We start from the raw sequence: 20695 nt of genomic DNA, 5'->3' as shown, positions 1-20695 counted from the left end.
GGGTTCTTGGTATTTAGAGTATAAGTCTAATCTTTCCTAACTTACACAATGGCCTGGATGCATTTCTGGTTCCCGTTAGATTTGCCTTAAATTATTTTGTCTCAGGACATTTTGCCTTAAACAATTTCCCTTTTGATATTTCGTCTTAAATCCATTTTGCCTCAAGGATATTTAAATAAATTTGATTTATACAATGTTATTGTTTATTTTTGGTTGAAATCGATGTTCCCTTGGAATCAAAATATGTCGTGTGTAATACTATAAAATTTACTAAATGTTTGTTTTCTGTTGCAATAATGATGGAATTATGCGCTTTCCTCGCATTAGGATGGTTCGTCAATCCATAGTCTTGTCTAAACGTATAATCCATCTTGTCGAATGATACTTAATAACAGAGTATTGATGCACACTTTTTCCATTCGAATCGTTGTCCTGTTTTTTTTATAAAACTAATTTTATAATCTATTTTGTCTCTGGTTCAAACTCATTACGCTATAAAATTTCGATAGTACATATGCATTGAAAATGCCCTGAGGTTAAACATTTTAAGTTAAAAGTACCTCATGCCTACATTTTTATCTCTCCTTGAGATTCGATTGAACTTATATTCTCTGTTGTCTTTTTTAACCGCAAACGGATTGGCAATTTCAAACAAATTAAAACCTAAAGTTTAATTAATGTTAAAATTGAAGCATTTCTTCAAATAATATATTATTTATTTATCGTACATTCAAGGGAGTAAGTATTCAGTTACTGAAAAGGAGAAGGATAGGTTATGACGACTAATGTATAACGCACAGATATAATTGTTTTCCCCCCGTTCATATCTTTATTTTGTGTAGTCCATAATAATTGATCCATTGATGTCTCTAACCCCTTTTACTTTTACTTTATTTATGGCTAACTCTGTAGATTTATTCATAAAAAAATTTTATAACGTTAAAATAAAAAAAGGGTAATTTTTAAATAAAAAAAAACAAATGGTTTTTATAGTTTCTTAATCCCGATCTTCACATGACATAGATGCACTCGTATAAAGACTTTTATACTATGATTGTAACTAAGATTGTAGAAAAGATATAATTTAAACATATGAATTAAAATATACTCATATCTCTTTTTTTTTTGTTAAAAAATTAAAAAAAACACACACACGTAATTAAATTTGTCACTTTGACTAATAAATATATACAATGTTTGATAAAAAAGAAACCGTTATATTCTAGTCCGACTCTCAAATATTATTTTATTAGTATTTTGGTTCACATGTCCACAACATTTGCATTGTTAGTTGTTTTTTTTTGACAGATAAAAAGGTTAGACGTTTTGTGGTGAGCTCTGCAATATTTTATTATAGAAAACAAAAAATTTAGCTTGAGATTCTATAAAAACTTTAGAAGGATTGTTTATTCCTCAAAAAATAAATTTTATTTGTTATTTTAATGACTTTATTAATTTAGGGAAGTTAGATACAAAAAAATAAAAATATAATTAAACATTCTAGTATAAGATTAATTCCCTCAATCAAAGTGAAACGTCCTCAAAAATAGCTAAATATGACATTAGTTATTAATTTGTTTTCAACAAAAAGTTCCTTCTATAAAATTTGACTCTAAATGAATAAATAAACAAAACAATACCACAATGTAGCTAAAAATTTAATAAAAAATTATGAGCATAGTTACATAATATTTAAATAAAAAGATAAAGGAATAATTATTATTTTGGATATCCGGAAGAGCTTTTAAATTTCTTATAATTGTGCATTAAACGGCGCAAGAATTATAAGTTTTTATCTGACAATGAGGTGAGGTAGTGTAATATGCTCCCAGCATAGTTCTATGAAGACTTGATCCCCCGTTGGAATCCAAACAGTGAAGGCAGAATATTGGTCTGCAGCTGTGATCAGAATAGCTCTGATTTCTTTGACTCTGGTAGGCTACAATACTACCAACTTCTATGCAATCATGCCTTTACAGCTTCATAAGGCAAACTCCAAGGCTTTTGTTTTTGTTGGTGCACTTTGAATTTGATAGGAGACACCAAATAAAATTAAAGGCGTTATAAAGTTTTCTGTAATCCCAGCAATGTTCAGTGTGATAAAATCTCTCAAGATCTAGAGTACCAGGCAACTTCCTAACTGATGCATAACTGTATGGAACATTTTGCCACAGTCCTTATAGGAAGTATTAAAAAATAGACAATCCGAGGATACTTGAAATTGAGCAGTAAGTACATCGCTTTCCATATCCCCTTCTTCATCAAAATTTAGCCTTTTGTAAAAAATACATATTCAAAAAAAAATAAAAAATAATAATAATAATCTGTCAAAGGTTTTATATGTAATATTACTCTATTATTGACTTATTCCTTCCATTTTTGTTTTAATAGGAGAACAACGTGGAGCAGGAAAAGTCGTCTAATTTTATATTTGTCGAAAAAAAAGAAATCTATAATGTCAAAAATAAATAGTACCGATGCATATGAATTGACCTTTTTTTAAAGTATCAAAATAAGTTATCGGTCTTGGCTCAATAACGCCGATTCCACCAATACCTCTGCTCTCTTATTTATGAACATTCTTTCGCAAAAGCTCTAAATAAATATCTTAAAATGGCCAACAAATCAAAGGAAGTGAGGATAATTGTTTGGACTAACCTAGATTGAAGATTAGGGCCCGACAAAACATGATTTTATATGTTGTTTTATATTTTAACACATAATTATAATATCCATTGAAAGTCTACTCAGTAGTGCGAGCAATATATATGAGCTAACTTAGAAAATACTGACTCATAAGTAGTTCACATATTTTTTGAATTTTTTAAATCAGACGATAAATGTCATCGCAGCGAGATTCAAGGCTTAGGGCATCAACTTTTCTTTGTATGGGTCACACTCCAACATAGATGGACAGGCTGGTAAAGAAATAGTTCGTAAGAAGATCTATAATGTTAAGTAAATGCCAGACTTTAACGAGACGATAGAGATGAAGGAGGCTCCGGATAATAGCCCATCATTAATGCAAATGCCCTTAGGACCCCCTTGATTGTGTTCTTGGAGGATTAAAGGCTCACAGCAGCCATGTACACCAATATTTTCAAGGCTAACCTACTCCCCTGGGTCCACGCAAATTTCTCCAATGGTAGCGTCGTGTTTCATCAAGATGGGCCCCCTCTAACGCTGCAAAAAATTATTCAGGCCTTCTTAGTTAAGAACATCGCCTTCTAGGACGAATGTGGCCACTGTAGTGTCCAGATGTCAATCTCCGAGACTTCTTCCTGACTGATCATCGAAAAATGGCGGCCTGTAGCATCTGTCACAAAAACGTTGAAGCCCTTCGTCGACGAGGATTGGATTGCCATGGATCAGACCTTCATTCCCAATACTTGCAACTCTTTTTCTAAGAGGTTTGTAGCCACCTTTGAGGGTGATGGCGACCAAATAGAACAAACCAATTATAGATTGGCTATATATCAGAGCAAAATTAATTTAGATTGTTGTTAAACCTTTAATTAAAGAATGGTAGGCTAATTACTTTTTTCTTTCCAAGATTCCACCCGGTACAATTAATGATAATCAAAATCCTAATTAATACAAAGTTAAACATTAAATGAAGTAAATATTTTTTTTATATAATTCTCTTACCCTTAATATTAATAAGGAATAAGAATCCACATAAATTTTGCTTTCTGTACATCTCTAAAAATATATTCATTCGTTAAAAGGTTAAATCCTGAACGTGAATTGGTTTCTTTTTGGTCAGCGTATTATATAGTCTAAATAATATCTTATATATCTACATATCATATGAAGTAGTAATACTTGAAGTATTATTATTAGATATTACATTTGTTATACTAGTGCTAGGTAGTAGAAGGTGATAAGAAAAATGCGAGACGACGGCGTCCTCTCTCATCCTTTCAAAACAACTTACCGGCGAGGAGTGATTTGAAGGCGTGAGAGAAGCATACATAAAATAAAAAAAACCGAACGCGTGTTTAGTAATAGAATTATCTTCCATGGTTATAGATGGTTAATTCTTAGAGCGAGAAAGAAAATATAATACTTTTGAAATATTAACATGTGAACATTTCCTGTTACTTACCGTTTAAAATAAAAAGTGCATTCATCTTTGATTTACAAATATATTCCTTGTGCTTTTTTGAGTGATAGTAAACAACACCGACAAAACTTTATTCAAAATGGGCTCTCAGAAAGAGAGTCCCTTATTATAAGAAGTACTTCTTTGACATAATCGTCTACAAAACACTATTCTTGGGATTTGAACAATCAATGGAGACTCTCTTAAACTTTTCATTTTAATGTAAGGATCCTAATTTATATTTTACAATAAGTGATTTCTTTTTGATTTATCAAACATGACATACATTTTTGGGGGATTTTGTCTAAAGCACATTTAAACACTTATGATATTTAAACGCATTCATTCTAATATATGTTTCACCTGAATATAAAATCCATCTGTATCAAAATTCAAGAAAAGATAAATATCAATATGTACTTTTGTAGTTCATATACAGCCACATATTTCATGGACTCATATGAGTCTTTTATAGTCGAATTACTCACATTTCGGGGATGAGTTCAAATAGTCAAGAATCTAAGCATTAAAATAAAAGGTTTATTTGATTTAAGAAATTAATATTGGTCCCAATTTGGGGTTTCAAAGAAAATCCATCAATTTCTCATTATTTGGTATTTTGACGATCCTTTTGACGTAAGTAATTTGCGGCACACCCAATGAGCCTATAAGAACAATAATTTATCCAAAAGTAAGATTATAATCCAGAATCAATTTTTGAAAAAAAAAAAAAAAAAAAAAAAAAAAATACAACTTGCATTTTTTTGACGGCCACATATTTCATAGACTTATATGATTAACTTATAGACATATTACTTAAATTTCTGGGATGAGCTTAGATACTCAAGAATCTAAGCTAAAAAGGTTTATTTGATTTAAAAAACTTACATTTGGCCATATACGGCCTTTCAAATAAAATCTACCAATTTCTCATTATTTTATTTTTGCGATCATTTTTGGCGTAAGCCAGTGTAATTTATGGCACACCCAAGTAGATTACAAGAACAATAATTTATCGAAAAGTAAGATTGTAATCCAGAATCAATTTTGGGGAAAAAAAGTACAGCTTGCATTTTTTTGACGGCCACATACTTCATAGACTTATGTTATTCACTTATAGACATATTACTTCAAAAAAATTTCTGGGATGAGTTTAAAACTCAAGGATCTGAGCTAAAAAGGTTTATTTGATTTAAGAAACTTATATCTGGCCCGATACGGCCTTTCAAATAAAATCTATCAATTTTTCATAATTTTATTTATTCAATCATTTTTGGGGTATTAAGTGTAGTTTGGAGCACATCCAAAAGGCTTATAATAACAAGTTGTCGTTAAAAATGAACAATAATTTATCGGAAAGTAAGATTGTAGTCCGGAATCAATTTTGAAAAAAATAAATTAAAATAATTATAGTACAGCTTGCATTTTTTTGACGGCCACATATTTCATACACTAAACAGAATGACCAAATATAAGTTCTTTGTCTATCTAATGTTTCTTCAAACTTGTAGTCCTTTACTTTGGAAGCAATTTGTCCGTCTTCCTCAACACAATAATATTGCCCATCATAATTAAAAAGTGAATGCTTGAATAGCTTATAAAAAAATAAAATAATAGCTCACCTTTTTCCTGCAAACTGATTTCTTTGAATGATTTATCATGAAAGAAGTTGAAGTGCAAAACTCAGAGTATCTTCTTATATTTATGACTTGACATGAGAATCCGAATGCATATGGAGTCTCATTTCTTATGGTTTCATTTATTCGTAATGTATAGTCTTAAAAATGACCATCAATAATTAAATTGAAAGTGTATAAATAAAATATAAAATCATATGAGATTATTCTGAAACAGGATTAAATCAATATTTGTATAAAGAACTACATATTTTCTTAGATTCATCTCCTCTCAGTACTTTTGAAATCCTCTTTTTCGAATATTAATATGTCTAAAAATCATGTGGATATTATCTAATGATTGTTGGGCAAAGTAACATATGTTGGTTATAAAAAAATTGATTATATGTTAAAATATATCAAGCAAAAATATTTGGACTTGGAGTTAGGGGCTAAGTAATTATAATTAATGCTTATTTGTAGTGCGTCCAAATGAAAACAATCTTGAATAAAAATAGAAAGAAAATGAGAAAAATCATAATCTATTCATTCAATTTTAATTTTACATTCAGATTTCTGGAACAGTTAAGTTGGCCAAAAGTGTTATTTAGGATTTTTATGAGTTATAAGAAACTTATATTAACTCCGATTTGACGCCTTTCAAATAAAATTTATCAATTTGTCATTATTTAATATTTTGACGATCATTTTTGGCGTATGCAAGTGCCATTTGGGCTTATTTATCGAAAAGTTGGATTTTAATCCAGAATAAATTGTGGGAAAATAATTAAAAATACAGCTTGCATTTTTTTGACGGCCACAAATTTCATAGACTTATGTGAGTCATTTGTTGGCGTATAACTCAAATTTCTGGGATGATCACAAATACTAAATAATCTAAGCTATACAAGAAAAGGTTTATTTGATATAATAAATTTATATGTAGCCCGATTTTATTTTTCAAACAAAATCTATTAATTTCTCATGATTTTATTTGACGATCATTTTTGGGGTAGGTAAGTGTAAATTGGAGCACGCCTAAAGGGATTATAAAAATAATTTTGTATTAAAAATGGAAAATGATGCATCTAAAAGGAAAATCGTAATCCAGAATTAATTTTGAAAAAAAAGAAAAAAAGAAAAAAAAAAGAAATACAGCTTGCATTTTTTTTACGGCCACATAATTCATAGACTTATATGAGTCTAGTATTATTACTCACATTTCTGGGATGAGTTCAAATACTCAAGAATCTAAGCAATAAAATAAAAGGTTTATTTGATTTAGGAAATTAAAATTGGTCCCAATTTGGTTTTTCAAACAAAATCCATCAATTTTGAAAAAGAAAAGTACAACTTGCTTTTTTTTGACGGCCACATATTACACTTTTCTATGATTAAGATCCATTTTTGTTAATTGATTTATAACTTTTCAATATTAAATTGCAAACATAATGAAAGGCTTAATAAGAATTGTATCGTGATTTTATATTTTATAATTGGTCGAAGAATACAAAAGTAATTCAGAATCAACTTGGCCATATTTGTATTAGTAAATCGTAGCAGGCTCATTTTTTTCATGTTATAATGGCTTATTTAATTACATCATCAGTCATTCTAATTACTAACTACATTTCGATCTTCTAAAATTATTGACTAATTATAATGATGTAAATTGTACAAAATACTTATGAACTAGTAATTTTCATTAAAGAGTTAAAAGTTTACGATTAATATATAGACTATTTAATGAATATTCAATTATTGTATTTTTAACTAAATTCTTCGTTTAAAAATAGTCATATTTTTTTCTGTTGTAATTTCAACAAGTTCTATAAATTACAAATTGTGTGTAATATACATACTATGAACGTTTTTATGATTAATCTTTTAGAATATCCATGGAACCAAATACCCAGACTGCTCAAGGTAGTACTTTGTCATAAGTTGACATCTCTCCGTCATGATTTTTCACATGCCATTTGTAAATATCTAAATGATTTTTTTTGTAAAGAAAAACTGGATAAATATTAGAAAAATGGGAAAAGAAAATTCGAGCATATGAATGGAAACCCATTATTTGTCAGACAGACGGGATTTGATCTTATTTGAATATGTGCTCATATTTGCTCACATATATGTGTTTGTCATTTTTTGTAGATCTTAGATGGATAGCAAGTTCTTAATAGAAGGCTATAACGATCCGTCATCAAACCACTTTTTAAAGAAGAGATCCGTATCTGAGAAAAAAGTAAACTAAACCAATGGTTTTCTGAATGATGTATTTTTACAGTTTTACCTTGACATACGATTTTAGTTATTTTCTTAAGAGCACGTAAGTCAAAGCAATTCATCCTATGATAAATAACTAAAGAAGGTAGCTTGAAGTGTCTCTAAGGTTCCGTTACAAACTCTCAACCTGGTCGTATTTATATTTAAAAAAAGAGTATGTGTTAGGTCAACATAAAAACAATATATATCAAGCTAATGAGACAATCCTAATTAATTATTTTAACTCATATATACATACACCAAAATATTTGATGGACATTTTGGAGTCCATTAGTGGGGTTGTATTAAAATTTGTGGGATGAGTTAAGATATCCAAGAATTTAAGCTATTATTGCCTCGGATATAGGCCCTTTTAATAAATTATATCCATTTCTCATTTTTTTATTGTTACAATTAATTTGGGCTACTTTATGTGCAGATTGCGACACACCCAAAGGTTACTAAGAACAATTTGTTCATAGAAATATACAAGTATTATTGAAAGACTTCAAATGTAATCGACTCACAATTTTGATTGAAAATATTATAGGTTGCTTTTGTGTTGACGGGCATCATATGTCAGATAATAATTTTTTTGCTCAGAATCTTGCTCGGATTTCATTTATTATTGTACATTGAGGTAGTGGACTATAAGTGTGTGTGCAAGTATTATATAGTTTAAAAATGTCATATTAATGTCTCCATTAATTTTTTGCTGAAAGACCTATAAATATCAGCTATAAAATTGTTTGATTCATAGTTTAAACGAATCATTGGTGAATACGTTTCATTAGGGAGAACATTTTTATATTTATGACGTATATATGTATGAGTAGAAGAGGGTCATCATTGAACAAAAAAAGTTCTTAGACATTCCTTTTTGTTTTTTTATCTAAGTGCTTTAGAAAAATGATCCAAGCAAATATTTCTCTCTTTTTCTGATAAGTTAATGTCATTAAGTTCTGGGTGGTCAGTATTTTGTGAGCTCATTCCATAATAACGATAATAATTGGCGTTTAATGGATCAAATGAAAAAAAATCAAGAGTGAGTCTTTTTTGTTGCAAGAATCTTTGTTTATATGTCCACAAACTTAATTTATGATTTGACTATATTTATTATTTACTGTATTTCCAGAGTGAGATCATGTCTGAAAGAGACTTAAGACGCACATTTTATCGATTAATTGATGATGTCGTGGAAGAGCCGTATTTTATACCCTGTTCCTCAAGACATGAGGAATGCTATTTCAAGCCCCCAGAATTTTTCATTCCACCTCCACCAATTCCTCCTTGGATCTCAACCAACGATGAACATCAAAGCAACGACGATGACGACAACTGTGATCCCAACAATAATTACCAGATTCAGACCTGTGATAATTCAATCCTTGTTGACTCCACTTCACGACTCCAGCATGATGATACTCTTCAAAATGTGCTTGTCATTCTCGTCTGCTCAATACTTTTAGTCGTTATTGTTCTATCTGTTGCCATTGTCATTTGGAGGTAAATTATAATCTTCTTATTCATGAAGCAGTGTTGATCTGTCTGAATGTAAGAAAAAAAGTCAGAGGGTGTATATCATAGACATATATATTTATATCTAAGAAATACAATGTAGTCCCATATCACTGTACTTTAACACTTGTGATCGTCGTGGGCCAAAAAAATCAACTCCTTGTATGATAATGTTATTTAATAATAAAAAAATAATAAGTGTACGTTTCTCGTATTGAATGCGCCCTGTGCCATTTTTTTAAACCATTAATTTAAGCGAAAAGTTGTAGACTTTATCAATACCTTGCAGATAATATACTTTTTTTAGTTTCTTATTCCCTATTATAAAATATGTTACATGAAAAAATAATTCCCTTTTTGTAATCCTCAGGTAAAACAATTAGTCAGCTACTTTGAATATTTTTTATTTTATTTCTAACTAATAACTCAAAAATATCTAGCTAAAAGAATAAAAAATCTTTGATTTTGACAGAAAAACAAATATTTTTGTTCTTCGAAAAGATTAAATAATTCTTATTTAATTTTTTTTATAGAAAATCTGAACTATTCGCTAATCAAGTTGGCGTTATATAATTGCAATTGAGATTTTTTTACTCAATATTCTTTGCCTATTAATCTACAATTTTTATTAAATAAATATTTAAATGAGATTCCTCTTTGAATCCGTAAAATGTATTTAATACACCTCACGAAATCCTTTGAAATTGGAAGGGATCAAACTAGTGAATCCCCATCGAATAGAGGCTTGGGCTCTGGAGCAAATAATTACACAAGGTTCTTATTGAATAGAAATAGGTTCTTAAAAATCTTCGTCAAATCTGTTTGTATTTATTAAATTGACATAGTTTGAGGGGTCGAAATTTTAAAAATCAAAATGCTAGCCCTATATGTGAAATAATTACTGGCATTTTTTAAATATAAAGTATGTTTGATTCATAAGTAATTAAAGAATCAACCTAGGAATCATATATGTGTATAAATATCTAAGTGTATTTAGTTTACACAAGTTATATTCTCTAATTGATTTACAAATCCAATAATAGTCTGGAATTATTGAGTTTCAAAAAACATGTGGCGTAATTTGAAAGACATTGTGGAGTTATTTTATCGTTGCACATCTGCAGATGGTAAACATATCTACGGATCCGTAGATGGGTGAGTTTTATATGTCGATTGGATAGATTGGTTGGTAAAATACTACATCTAAAGTATAATTGCTGACAATTTTTCGTACATACCAAGTTTCCTTCGGACAATGTTCCATTGATTGTAGGTAGTTTTCCTAAAACTTCTCTTTCAATGACTGTAGTATCTTCCGATGTCAATATTTCTGAGGGAAATATTCGAGCGAGCAACCTTCTTAGAATCTAATTAACCCAATCACTTATGTTCCAATAAATAAAAAATATTACTTATGACTACAAGCACAACTAGGTACCAGGTATGCCATTTTGCCTTCCAATTTAAGAGAAACATTTAACCTAAAGCTATTTATTCATTTTAATAACTAATACAAGAGTTCCCAATCTTTTTCTCATTGTGAAATTCATTGAAATACTAAATACTACAGTCAGTAAAATACCATAAAAAATATTAAATAACGCCCGGGTTTTTTCTATTGTGTCATATTTTTCTAAAAAAAGAATGCCATCATTAGCTTCAAGTTTACCTATGGAAACCTACAATAAAAGTCATAAAGTATTAGGTACAGAAAATCAGGACTTATTTTAAGGAGATGGGCATGGGGGTATTTTTGCTTGATTATAAAAATAGGGGCCTCTTAGGTAGATTTTTGAAATAATAAAAGGTTATTTGAAAATAAAGACAAGAATATTAAGTATAGTTTAAGAAAAGTACCTGCATTTTATTAATTCAAAATAATTCTATTTAAAAATGATTATAAATAAATCTGATACAAAACACAAAATTCAAAATATTTTTGTTAAAAAAGATATTAAATAATTTTCCTTAAAAGTATTCGAAATAAATTTTCTAAGAAACACGAAATTAGAAACTAAATTCACTTTTGTATAAAAATGAATGAATGGTGTCCCGTAATTTATCTTTGCTCTAGAACCTGTTCACAGTGAAAACGGCCCTCAATGAACTGCTAGTTTTAATGTTAAATTTAGTTAAAGCCAGTTGCTTTTATTATAATGATTTTTTTCTTTATTTTCTTTTTCTGTTAATTTCCAAGTTTTTTTCAAACGAATATTTTTTAAATAATTAAGTAATTTTCTTAAAATCTAAAGATCTTAGGTGCCCTTGTAATTTCTCCAGCTGATATTCTCTTACTAAAGTCTACAACTAGTGTTGTTTGATCCTTATATACGATCAAAAAATGTGGACTAGTTCTGTTCCTTTAAGCCGGGTATAGTCCAGCCCTTCAGTAGTTCATATAAAGAAAAAAAACTCTCTCTCTAATGATGGCATAGAGGTGTTTCTTCTTTATAAATTAATACTATTTAGGTGTATTAAAGGAATGTTCTCGGAACAAAGAAACATGGACAGAAACAACACTTCCACAAAAAAATTTAACTTACTCTCAATTTAACAAATTAACAATTAGCTTACTCTCAGATCATATTATTTTCATGGCTAAGTATATCCTAAGTCAGACTCTGAATGGATCTGTCTTTTACATACTTTAAATTACTCACCTTCGTTAAGATGCAATAAAAGTCTTGGATATTTAATAATTAATACTATAGTTTTTTTATTTTAAATTGTATTTATTTGTAAAACATTGATTTGGATGTATTTTCTTACCTTTTTTTTTTTTGCGTGTGAAGGTGTATAAAAAATGGATAATCCAATATGAAAATTGATTAATATTTTATACATGAATTATAGAATGAATGAATGATTAATTATGATTCTAATTTCAGAAGAAGAAAACGTTTTCTCCGTTCTCTCATGAATGAAGAGCACAAATCTGGAGAGGATGAAGACCATCCCAAATTACCTCCTTCGAATGATATCGAGCTCCATGAAAACCCTGATGGCGCTAAGCACGTTTTCTCTAATCCTAACTACCCTCAACAAACAATAAATATCGGTGGCCTTCCTTTTTATTTACTCCCTGCCACAAAAGACTCAAATGTGGACGAATGTGAAGGCTCCTACGTATCCTCATCAGTCCTCACAGTAGGGCCCATCTATGAAGACATAGTTGAACATAAAACACCCGACGTCCTCTACTACAACTCTCCAATACAACCTTCTTCTGAGCAAACTCCTCCCCCACCTTTACCCTCAGGACCCCGAGGACGCTCAAATATGAATATTAGTAATGCTTCTCCTAATTTACCACCAGATTCCGCTGGCCCCTCCTCGCATTGTACCACTAGTTCCAGCGAAGTTAGCATCGATTCCAATTCCTCACCCATCAAACATGTCGTTCTCAACCCAACTAGCGGATCACATCATCACCCCCATCACCATCCTAGTAGACCCTTTTCAACCCCTCGAACTCCACCTGCTCGCACAGGTGGAGTCTATTACTACAGTGATACCCTTAGAAATAATCACAAAAATGGCCGGAATCCCCAGGAATGTGAGTCAGATTCTGGTATAAGCAATAGTCGGACTAGCACGGAAGAAGGAACTCCTCCTTCTCGCCATGCCCTTCGGGGGAGTGGAAGGAAACACCCGCCACCCCTTCCTCCTACTCGTAGAGCAGTGGATACTGAAGTCTCTGTTAAACCACATAAAGGCTCAGTGCAAGTTTAATAATTATCTCTCTCTCTTTTCTTTTCTTATTTGTGATACTATCAATCTACTATTAATCATACAATCAGCTTATACAAAAAAAAAATATATTTGACAAACAACATACCTATGTACTCATAATAATAACCTTTTTTGTTATGACCTTATTTTTTTTTATTCTACACTATTCATTTAAAAGAGGAAGAATGAAATATTTATCTAGTCTCAATTTTCCAAGTTTATTATTCCCTTTTACAAATTATGTTCTTATTTTTAAATGACCGAATTTAATAAACAACGTTTTATGTAGAATTTCAATGGTGTATTAATTTAATTTCAATCGTGGATTCTCAAATATAGGTCCACTCAAAGACCTTTTAAACGTGCCATTTGTATTTGTTTCCACAATAAATGTCACCTTAAGCATAAACTTGACCAAACTGCTTCTCCATAACTCATCTAATTTCCCTTTAGAAATATCCATCCTCACATGAAAGGAAGTCTCATTTGACTCACATGATTGTGTATAAAAACTCTTCTGTTCCCTCCAAAGGACTTGACTCCCTAATGCCGTCTTATGAGATTGTACAAATAGCTTTATTCTCATAGTTAAGCAACACACTCCATGGACAATATTGGATTCATGTTGATTGTAGAATACTTGGATTCTCGCCTCAATGAGGTCATTTAGAAGGAGCACGCCATTATTGAAGAAAAGATCCATGGTTTTCATACTTCCAAACATATTTTTTCGACCATAGAGGTTTATTTTCCCTTTTTCTAGTTTCTAGGAAAAAATGTACAAAATAAATTCGTTAATTTTTTGTGTCTTTCCTGGAATTGATACTGTGTCCGCTTTTATTTATTCGATCCAGTCCAGTCTTACAACCAATCCTATGACAGTTCTTAAGACCCTCGGCCCTTTGGACTGTTATTAGTAAAACAGATAAAAAAAAGAAAAGAAATGAAGTTCAGGGTCCTCATCAAGGAACGAACTTAATAATTTATAGGACATGAACGGGACAAGGCCGAGACTGAAATAGACGGAGTCTTCAGTCCTAAATAAGTACCGACCGACACAACATTACCAAAAATGTACACTGAAATGTCCCGTTTCTCACATGACTAAACTTGTTTTGAATTTAATTCATGGCTCTATTAGAAACAAAAAAATATTGGGTCAAAAAAACCATATTTCCGCCCTCTTAGTACAAAAATTATCTACTGTGTTATATAATTTTTTAAATACATAGGTCTATTGTTATATATACAAGGACAGGGTTCCCATACTCAGGGCTGAATGAAGGAGAATCGAAACAAAAAAGGAAGGTAGAAGAAAAGAGAAGGAGAGAAAAACACAGATGGAGAAGAAAGGAGAGTTACATAGAAAGAGAGAATGAAAATGGAGTTTTATTTCTAACAAACTCCCGCTTTTAATGATCTTGAAGTCCCCTTGGTTATTTTGTACGTCTATTGCTAAATTTCAGACTCATCCGTTCTACAATTTTGGATTCTATCTGGTCTGTGTAACTGTAAAATATAGTAACATTTAGGAGGGGGGGGGGCTTCAGAAAATTAGTTTTAGGAGGACTCGAGCTTCCCGAAAAAGGGTTGTCAACGCCCCAGGTTACTACATTTATGATTCATGTATAGGTAATTTATTTATAAAAACTTTACATTTCATAATCCTCAACCCTCAGCAACACACACTATCAAAATAAAGTGGTTTCCTGATTTAAAATGTCTATTACTTGTAGGAATGAAAATGCTATAATCAATGTCATTATGTTTGCACAAAAAATGACTAATATGCCATTTTTTCTCTCCCAAAGAATGATACATTTGAAGTCTAAGAACCTCTATATTTTGACAGGAGAATTGTTGAAGTTAGTTAATATATAAAGTTTGTACGAATCATTTGCGTGTAAATTCACAATAGATGTGTCAACTCGCCTTTAGTGTGTTTTGAGTAGTTATATCCTAAAAAAAATTATGAAGCCATGTCAATTGTTGTATCGAAAATTTCGAAAAGCCATTTCCTATATTTGTTGACCGAGTATAAAAAATCAAAATCTTGCACAAGCCCTGATTTTCGAAATAAATAGTTTTTGTTTTATAAAAATAAATAGGACGAGTACTTTTACAAATAAAATGTCTATTTTACTAAACTTTTGGACAAAGAGGGGTGAAATGGAGTCATTTTTGTTTGGCGTATTAAACAATTATATGTATCTAAAACGGGACAGTGTTCATTTTAAATAAAAAATACGATTGACAAATTTAGAACCCTTTTTAGGAATATTTAGATGTAGCTGCATGGCTCTAAATATCGTTTAAATATTATTAGTATTCTCTTGGAGTAGTAAATATAAAGTGCTCATAAGCATTTATAAAAAAATTGATAGCAGTTTTATTTAACTACATTTGTAACATGATTAAATATTTACGCATGTTATTGAAAGCAAATCACGCTTTAATACTCAAAAATGTAAAATTTCAAATCTTTTGCCCCATGGACCTACCTCCTCTAAACATAAGGTGCAGTAGAAAGAAATCAAATTTAAATTTGTACTTTTTTACAAAAAATGAAATAATTTACATATTGAGTTTTACAATAACCTACGTGTATTAATGTGCAGACTGGACTTCGAAGGTTAACTACGTCGAAGGACATAGGGGATAATTTTTCTTTCTTGCGTTTTGCATTCAATACCAGAGTGAGAGAATATCTTATGGATCCAAAGCTTGTTCGAATGGAAGATGGAAGTGCAATTGGTAGCTTAAAAGAAAAAAAATGGACTCGTGTTCTTTTTGACTTGATCGTAGTGACATTCCTTTTATGCAATAATGGAATTGGAACTCTCTGTTTATAGAATACATGATCTCTAAGAAATACATAGTTGAAATGTTATAAACATAAAAAAAGAAGTACTTGAAAGGTCAGCCTTGACTAACAAAAAAACAAAGATAAGGTTCCACTATAAGTAAATGTATTTTCTGAAATATGTATATTAATAGAGCAAAGTTTGTACGTCTATATGAAAAAAAAGGCAGGGGTGCGCTGTGTATAGTGCTCCCTGATTTATATCATAAACATATTTTATCTAAAAAAAACCTGTGTCCGTATTAATGAACTGTTGCAGGCGTTTGCATATAGCATGGAACATGTACTACTAATTTAATTCCTTTATAAATACCAACGTTTATTGAGAATGAATATAAATTATAATATATACTTAAAAGAGCGTATATAGTGCTCCCTGATGTACTTTTCTCAAACACTGATTAGTATCCTTTTCATTCTTGAGGGCAGAACACAAATGAATTCATTTAGAATAATTGAGTTGTTACATGTGAGTGGGGCTATACAAAATGAAGAGAGACACCGAGGATTTTATATTTTTAAAGCCAAATTTACTTTTATCCCTGTTCTAAATTCTCCAGGGAAAGCAAAGTACAACCTCTAGTAACTTATAAGCCGAGTTGCCATTATTGTAAGGAAAAAAAGAGCGCAAGGAGAAGGCGAGAGTGAGACATGTAGTACACTTGAATTAAGACCTTTGTTAATATCAGCTGCCTCTGGTATGGTTTTAGAGGGAAAAAGTAAATACCTGTTATAAACACTCTACATTTAAAATAACATGAATACAGGGAAAATATTGTAATTATATTGAAATTCATTTTATTAATTTTCTTAAGTATTTAAGAAAAAGTTACTACAAAGATTAAAGTTATTGCTTACTTCAGAAAAAGAATTTGACAGAAGGATGACCTATGAAATAATGAACCAAAAAGAATTAAGAACACACGCAACAACTGTTTTTCCTTTTCTAACATTTGAACGTATTTTTTTCTTTAAAAACATTTGAATTCTACCTATAAGTCATTTATTTGTGAGAAACAATTGCACAAGAAAAAACAAACTTAAAAGTATAAAAGTATCAAGTTCAAATGAAAAATGTAACAATTAATTTTTTTTCTAACTAACATATTTTATTTAAATTAACTCCCTCTCTATCGAAATAATATTACAAAAAGAAATAAAGTACTTCTAAGAAGCATCTTCACTGATGTCATTGATTGCATAATAAGCATAATGATGTTATGTTTATATAGTTAATACGGCCAAACAAGGCAGTTGTCTATTCCATTACTTTAAATCAATTTAATGTAATTGCTTTACAAACTATTGTATAGGCAGTATCTATAGGTTTTATTCATATACAGCTGTTTTTGCTTCAAAGAAGATGACCAACTTGCAGATTGATGATGTCATGCTAAAAAGCTTTTTTAAGTTTTTGCAAAAAAACAAAAAACCAATATATGAAATATTTTTCAAAATTGTTTTGATAATCATCAATTATTTACACTAAATGAAAATAACATTTTAAATATTAAATTTTTTAGAATAAAATTTAAAAAAAAAATTCCATTATTTACAGCTATTCAAAAAAAATTTCAAATATGAAATTTTTTGGAAAAAAAATTAATGTATTGAAATCGTACGTTATTTATAAAAAATTAAATTTTTCGAAAAAAAAATTAGCTTTTGGAAAAAAAATTTCAAAAATTAAATTTCTTATATTAAATTTTTTGAGAAAAAAAAGTAACATTTAAATTTTTACGAATAAAATTTCAATAATCTGCAGTTATTGACAAAAAATTAAATTTTTTTTCGGAAATTTTTTTAAAAATCCAATGTTATATAAAAATAATTAATTTTTTTGGAAAAAAGTTTAATTTATGAAATCGTTTCCAAAAAAATTTCAATGATCCACAGGTATTCAGGAAAATTAAATTTTTTGGGAAAAAATTTCGAAAATTGAATTGTTAACATTAAATTTTTTGGAATCAATTTTGAAAAATCCTCAGTTATTGAGAAAAAATTAATTTAAAAAAAAAAAAATTTCAAATGATGATAAATTTCAATTATCATATATTTAATTTTTTTACAAAAAGCAAAAATTCCTTAACTTTGATAGGGATACATCTCCTACAACCCACCCCCTGGCGGACGATCTTGTCATAAAATCGTCAGACAATTTAAAGCATGTTTTAACGGAGGGCAGCAATTATCATTAGTTTAATTAGATCAGCTGTGAGCAGTTATAAGGGTAAAACTAATCCCACTCCTTATCTAGATATAAGGCTATATGTAGGAAAATCTCATATGTCGATCCTTCATTCAATTGTTAATTATCTCAACAAAGACACACTTTTATAAATTCCCAACAAGTCTTCAATGTAGGTTTAGTGTAGTTGTAGTCAGGGATGGTTAAGATATGGGCTAAAAGTACATATATAAAGTGAAATATATGAAACAATATAGACACGACTATAGTTCTAAATAATAAGATCTCCCGGTTTGTAAAAAAGAAAAAAAAAATACAGAAAATTAACGTGATCAGTGGTCACCCAGACAATTTGAAGAATGTTTGGAAAGGAAAAGCTAGCTCATTTGATTAGCTGGAAGGAGTTATAAGAAAAAGAAGGCACACTAATCCCACTCGTAAGGATCCGCTTCTGCAGGGTTATATATATATTTATTTTTTTTGGGGAGGAGGGAGGGGGTTGGGCTTTGTGTTTGGGAAAAAAAAATAGAAAAATTATTATTTTTTTTTTAACTTCATATATTAAATTAAAAAAGAAATTATAAATGAAATCAATTAGAATAAATTTTCAATAATGTAGAGCTAGTCTCAAAAAAAATTAATTTTTTGAATTTTTTTACTCCAAAAATCCACATATATTTATAAAAAAATAAAATTTCTTTAGAAATAAGTTCAAAAATTAAATTTCAAATATAAAATTTTTCGGGTTACTTGGTTCTTATGAAAAAAATTTTGAAAATTAAATTTCAAATTTTTAATTTTTTTTAAAAATTAACAAGATGAAATTGCTACAAAAAAAAAGTTCTTAAATATACAGCTATTTACAAAAAAAATTTCAAAAATCAAGTAATTTATAAAAAATTCAACTTTTTGAATTTTTTTTTTAAATATTAGATTTTTGGAAAGTAATTTCCATAAATAGATAGCTATTCACAAAATTTACATTTTTGAATTCTTTTTTTTTTCAAATTTATAATTTTTCAAAAATTAAATTTTAAATATTACATTTTCTAGTAAAAAGCAAAAATTCCTTAATTTGAGCAGCAGGGCTTAAGCTTATTTGGATCCTCAATTCTAAGTGTATTTAGTTCAACAGGGACTTCACTATCCATAAGATCACGCAAATTTTATTTATATGTATGTTCCCTCCTTCTGAATCAAATAAAAAGATAACATCTTTGGAAAATACAAAAAGTCTAACTACAAAAAGTCTCAAGTCAAGTCATATTTTCTATAACTATAAGAATAATCAAAGCGAGGCAGTTGTTGCTTCAGCTTTTTGATATTCCATAAAAATAGACGTTACATCTGTTCTCCGTCTCTCTTACATATTTAGCTTTCAACCTTTCAAGTATTCTTTCAAATTATAATTTACATCCAGTTGGATAACTTGCTCTTTTCATAGCCCATGACATTTATTTCAATACCTGGATCAATAATTATTAAATACATAATTAATAATGAAAAAATATGTAGTTCACTATACATATATTATAATAATCGTTCCTTACTTTTAATACTTGGGGGTAGAGAGGTTTGATTAAAGATGATGTAGCCTTTAACCAATTCTCCAGACTCATAGACCCGGAAAGGATCATCATCTAGTCCCAAATACACAAAGCTTTGCATTTTAATAAATCTATCAAAAATGTACACCATTGTCAGACCAAAAGCAAATAACAACTAATTCCTCAATTATTAAGTAAATCGCAATTTATATTTTCACCATTGCGTAATGAGTTTCTACGATATTTTTTTCGTTTCATGCAAATAAAACTCCTACATTTCCTAACATGTTATAAAGAAAATTTCCTTTATAGTGTTGGTTGCATTTATCCTTGTTGAAACCATTGCTAAATGAACTGATATATTAGTTATGAGTTTATAATCAAATTTCACGTATGGGTTGAAATGTAGTAGTAGAAAGTGGATTTATGTAGCTTCCCTGCATACATTTTTACATCTACTAATTTTTGGATGTTAAATTTTTTGCCGCACAACACATTTGCCGTCTTTTTATGTTATTATACACTATACAGGTCTAAAATAAAACACTTTTTTAAATGGTGCGCCTTTGTTCCATTTGTTATATTTCAATTTTTAACTGAAATAAATTATTGTAAGCAATTGCCTAAAGAAAATGTCAGCAAAAAAATAGCACAGTCAACATAGAAATAAGACCATCATAACCAAAATGATAGAACAACGCAGAGTTGCAATTCTGGAGCTATCGCCGCTTGAAAAATCACTATCAAAGATCTCTAAAGTGCTGGGCTGTAACCACTTTACTGTGTACCAGATAATTTGGTTGAGGAAATTAAAGGGACCCCTGAATGTAAAAGAGGGAAGGTGATCGTCAATGGCCT

General features: G+C 29.6%; 2 protein-coding genes across 3 annotated transcripts; one reads left to right on the top strand and one right to left on the bottom strand.

Annotated features, from left to right (window-relative positions):
* The first annotated feature begins 4003 nt into the window (after positions 1-4003).
* LOC121130228 (uncharacterized) lies at positions 4004-13530 on the top strand. The gene is made up of 3 exons (XM_040725981.2): positions 4004-4327; positions 9125-9495; positions 12396-13530. The coding sequence occupies exons 2-3, from the start codon at positions 9134-9136 to the stop codon at positions 13237-13239; spliced, it is 1206 nt and encodes a 401-aa protein (XP_040581915.1). The 5' UTR covers positions 4004-4327; positions 9125-9133; the 3' UTR covers positions 13240-13530.
* LOC121130229 (uncharacterized) lies at positions 6460-20009 on the bottom strand. 2 transcript variants are annotated; one of them, XM_071893694.1, is made up of 4 exons: positions 19841-20009; positions 19705-19756; positions 15842-16103; positions 6460-6759 (listed from the first exon to the last, which is right to left on the bottom strand). In XM_071893694.1, exons 1-4 carry the CDS (start codon positions 19986-19988, stop codon positions 6712-6714), a joined length of 510 nt encoding a protein of 169 aa, XP_071749795.1. In that variant the 5' UTR covers positions 19989-20009; the 3' UTR covers positions 6460-6711. The 2 variants fall into 2 exon arrangements, with proteins under 2 accessions (XP_071749795.1, XP_040581917.1); XM_040725983.2 differs by lacking the exon at positions 6460-6759 and adding an exon at positions 13444-14005.
* Between the last annotated feature and the right edge of the window lie 686 nt (positions 20010-20695).

The sequence above is a fragment of the Lepeophtheirus salmonis genome, chromosome Z, assembly GCF_016086655.4.
Source record: "Lepeophtheirus salmonis chromosome Z, UVic_Lsal_1.4, whole genome shotgun sequence".
Lineage (NCBI taxonomy): Eukaryota > Metazoa > Arthropoda > Copepoda > Siphonostomatoida > Caligidae > Lepeophtheirus > Lepeophtheirus salmonis.
The sequence above is the reverse complement of the archived record's forward strand: the minus strand, read 5'-3'. Positions and strand labels throughout refer to the sequence as shown.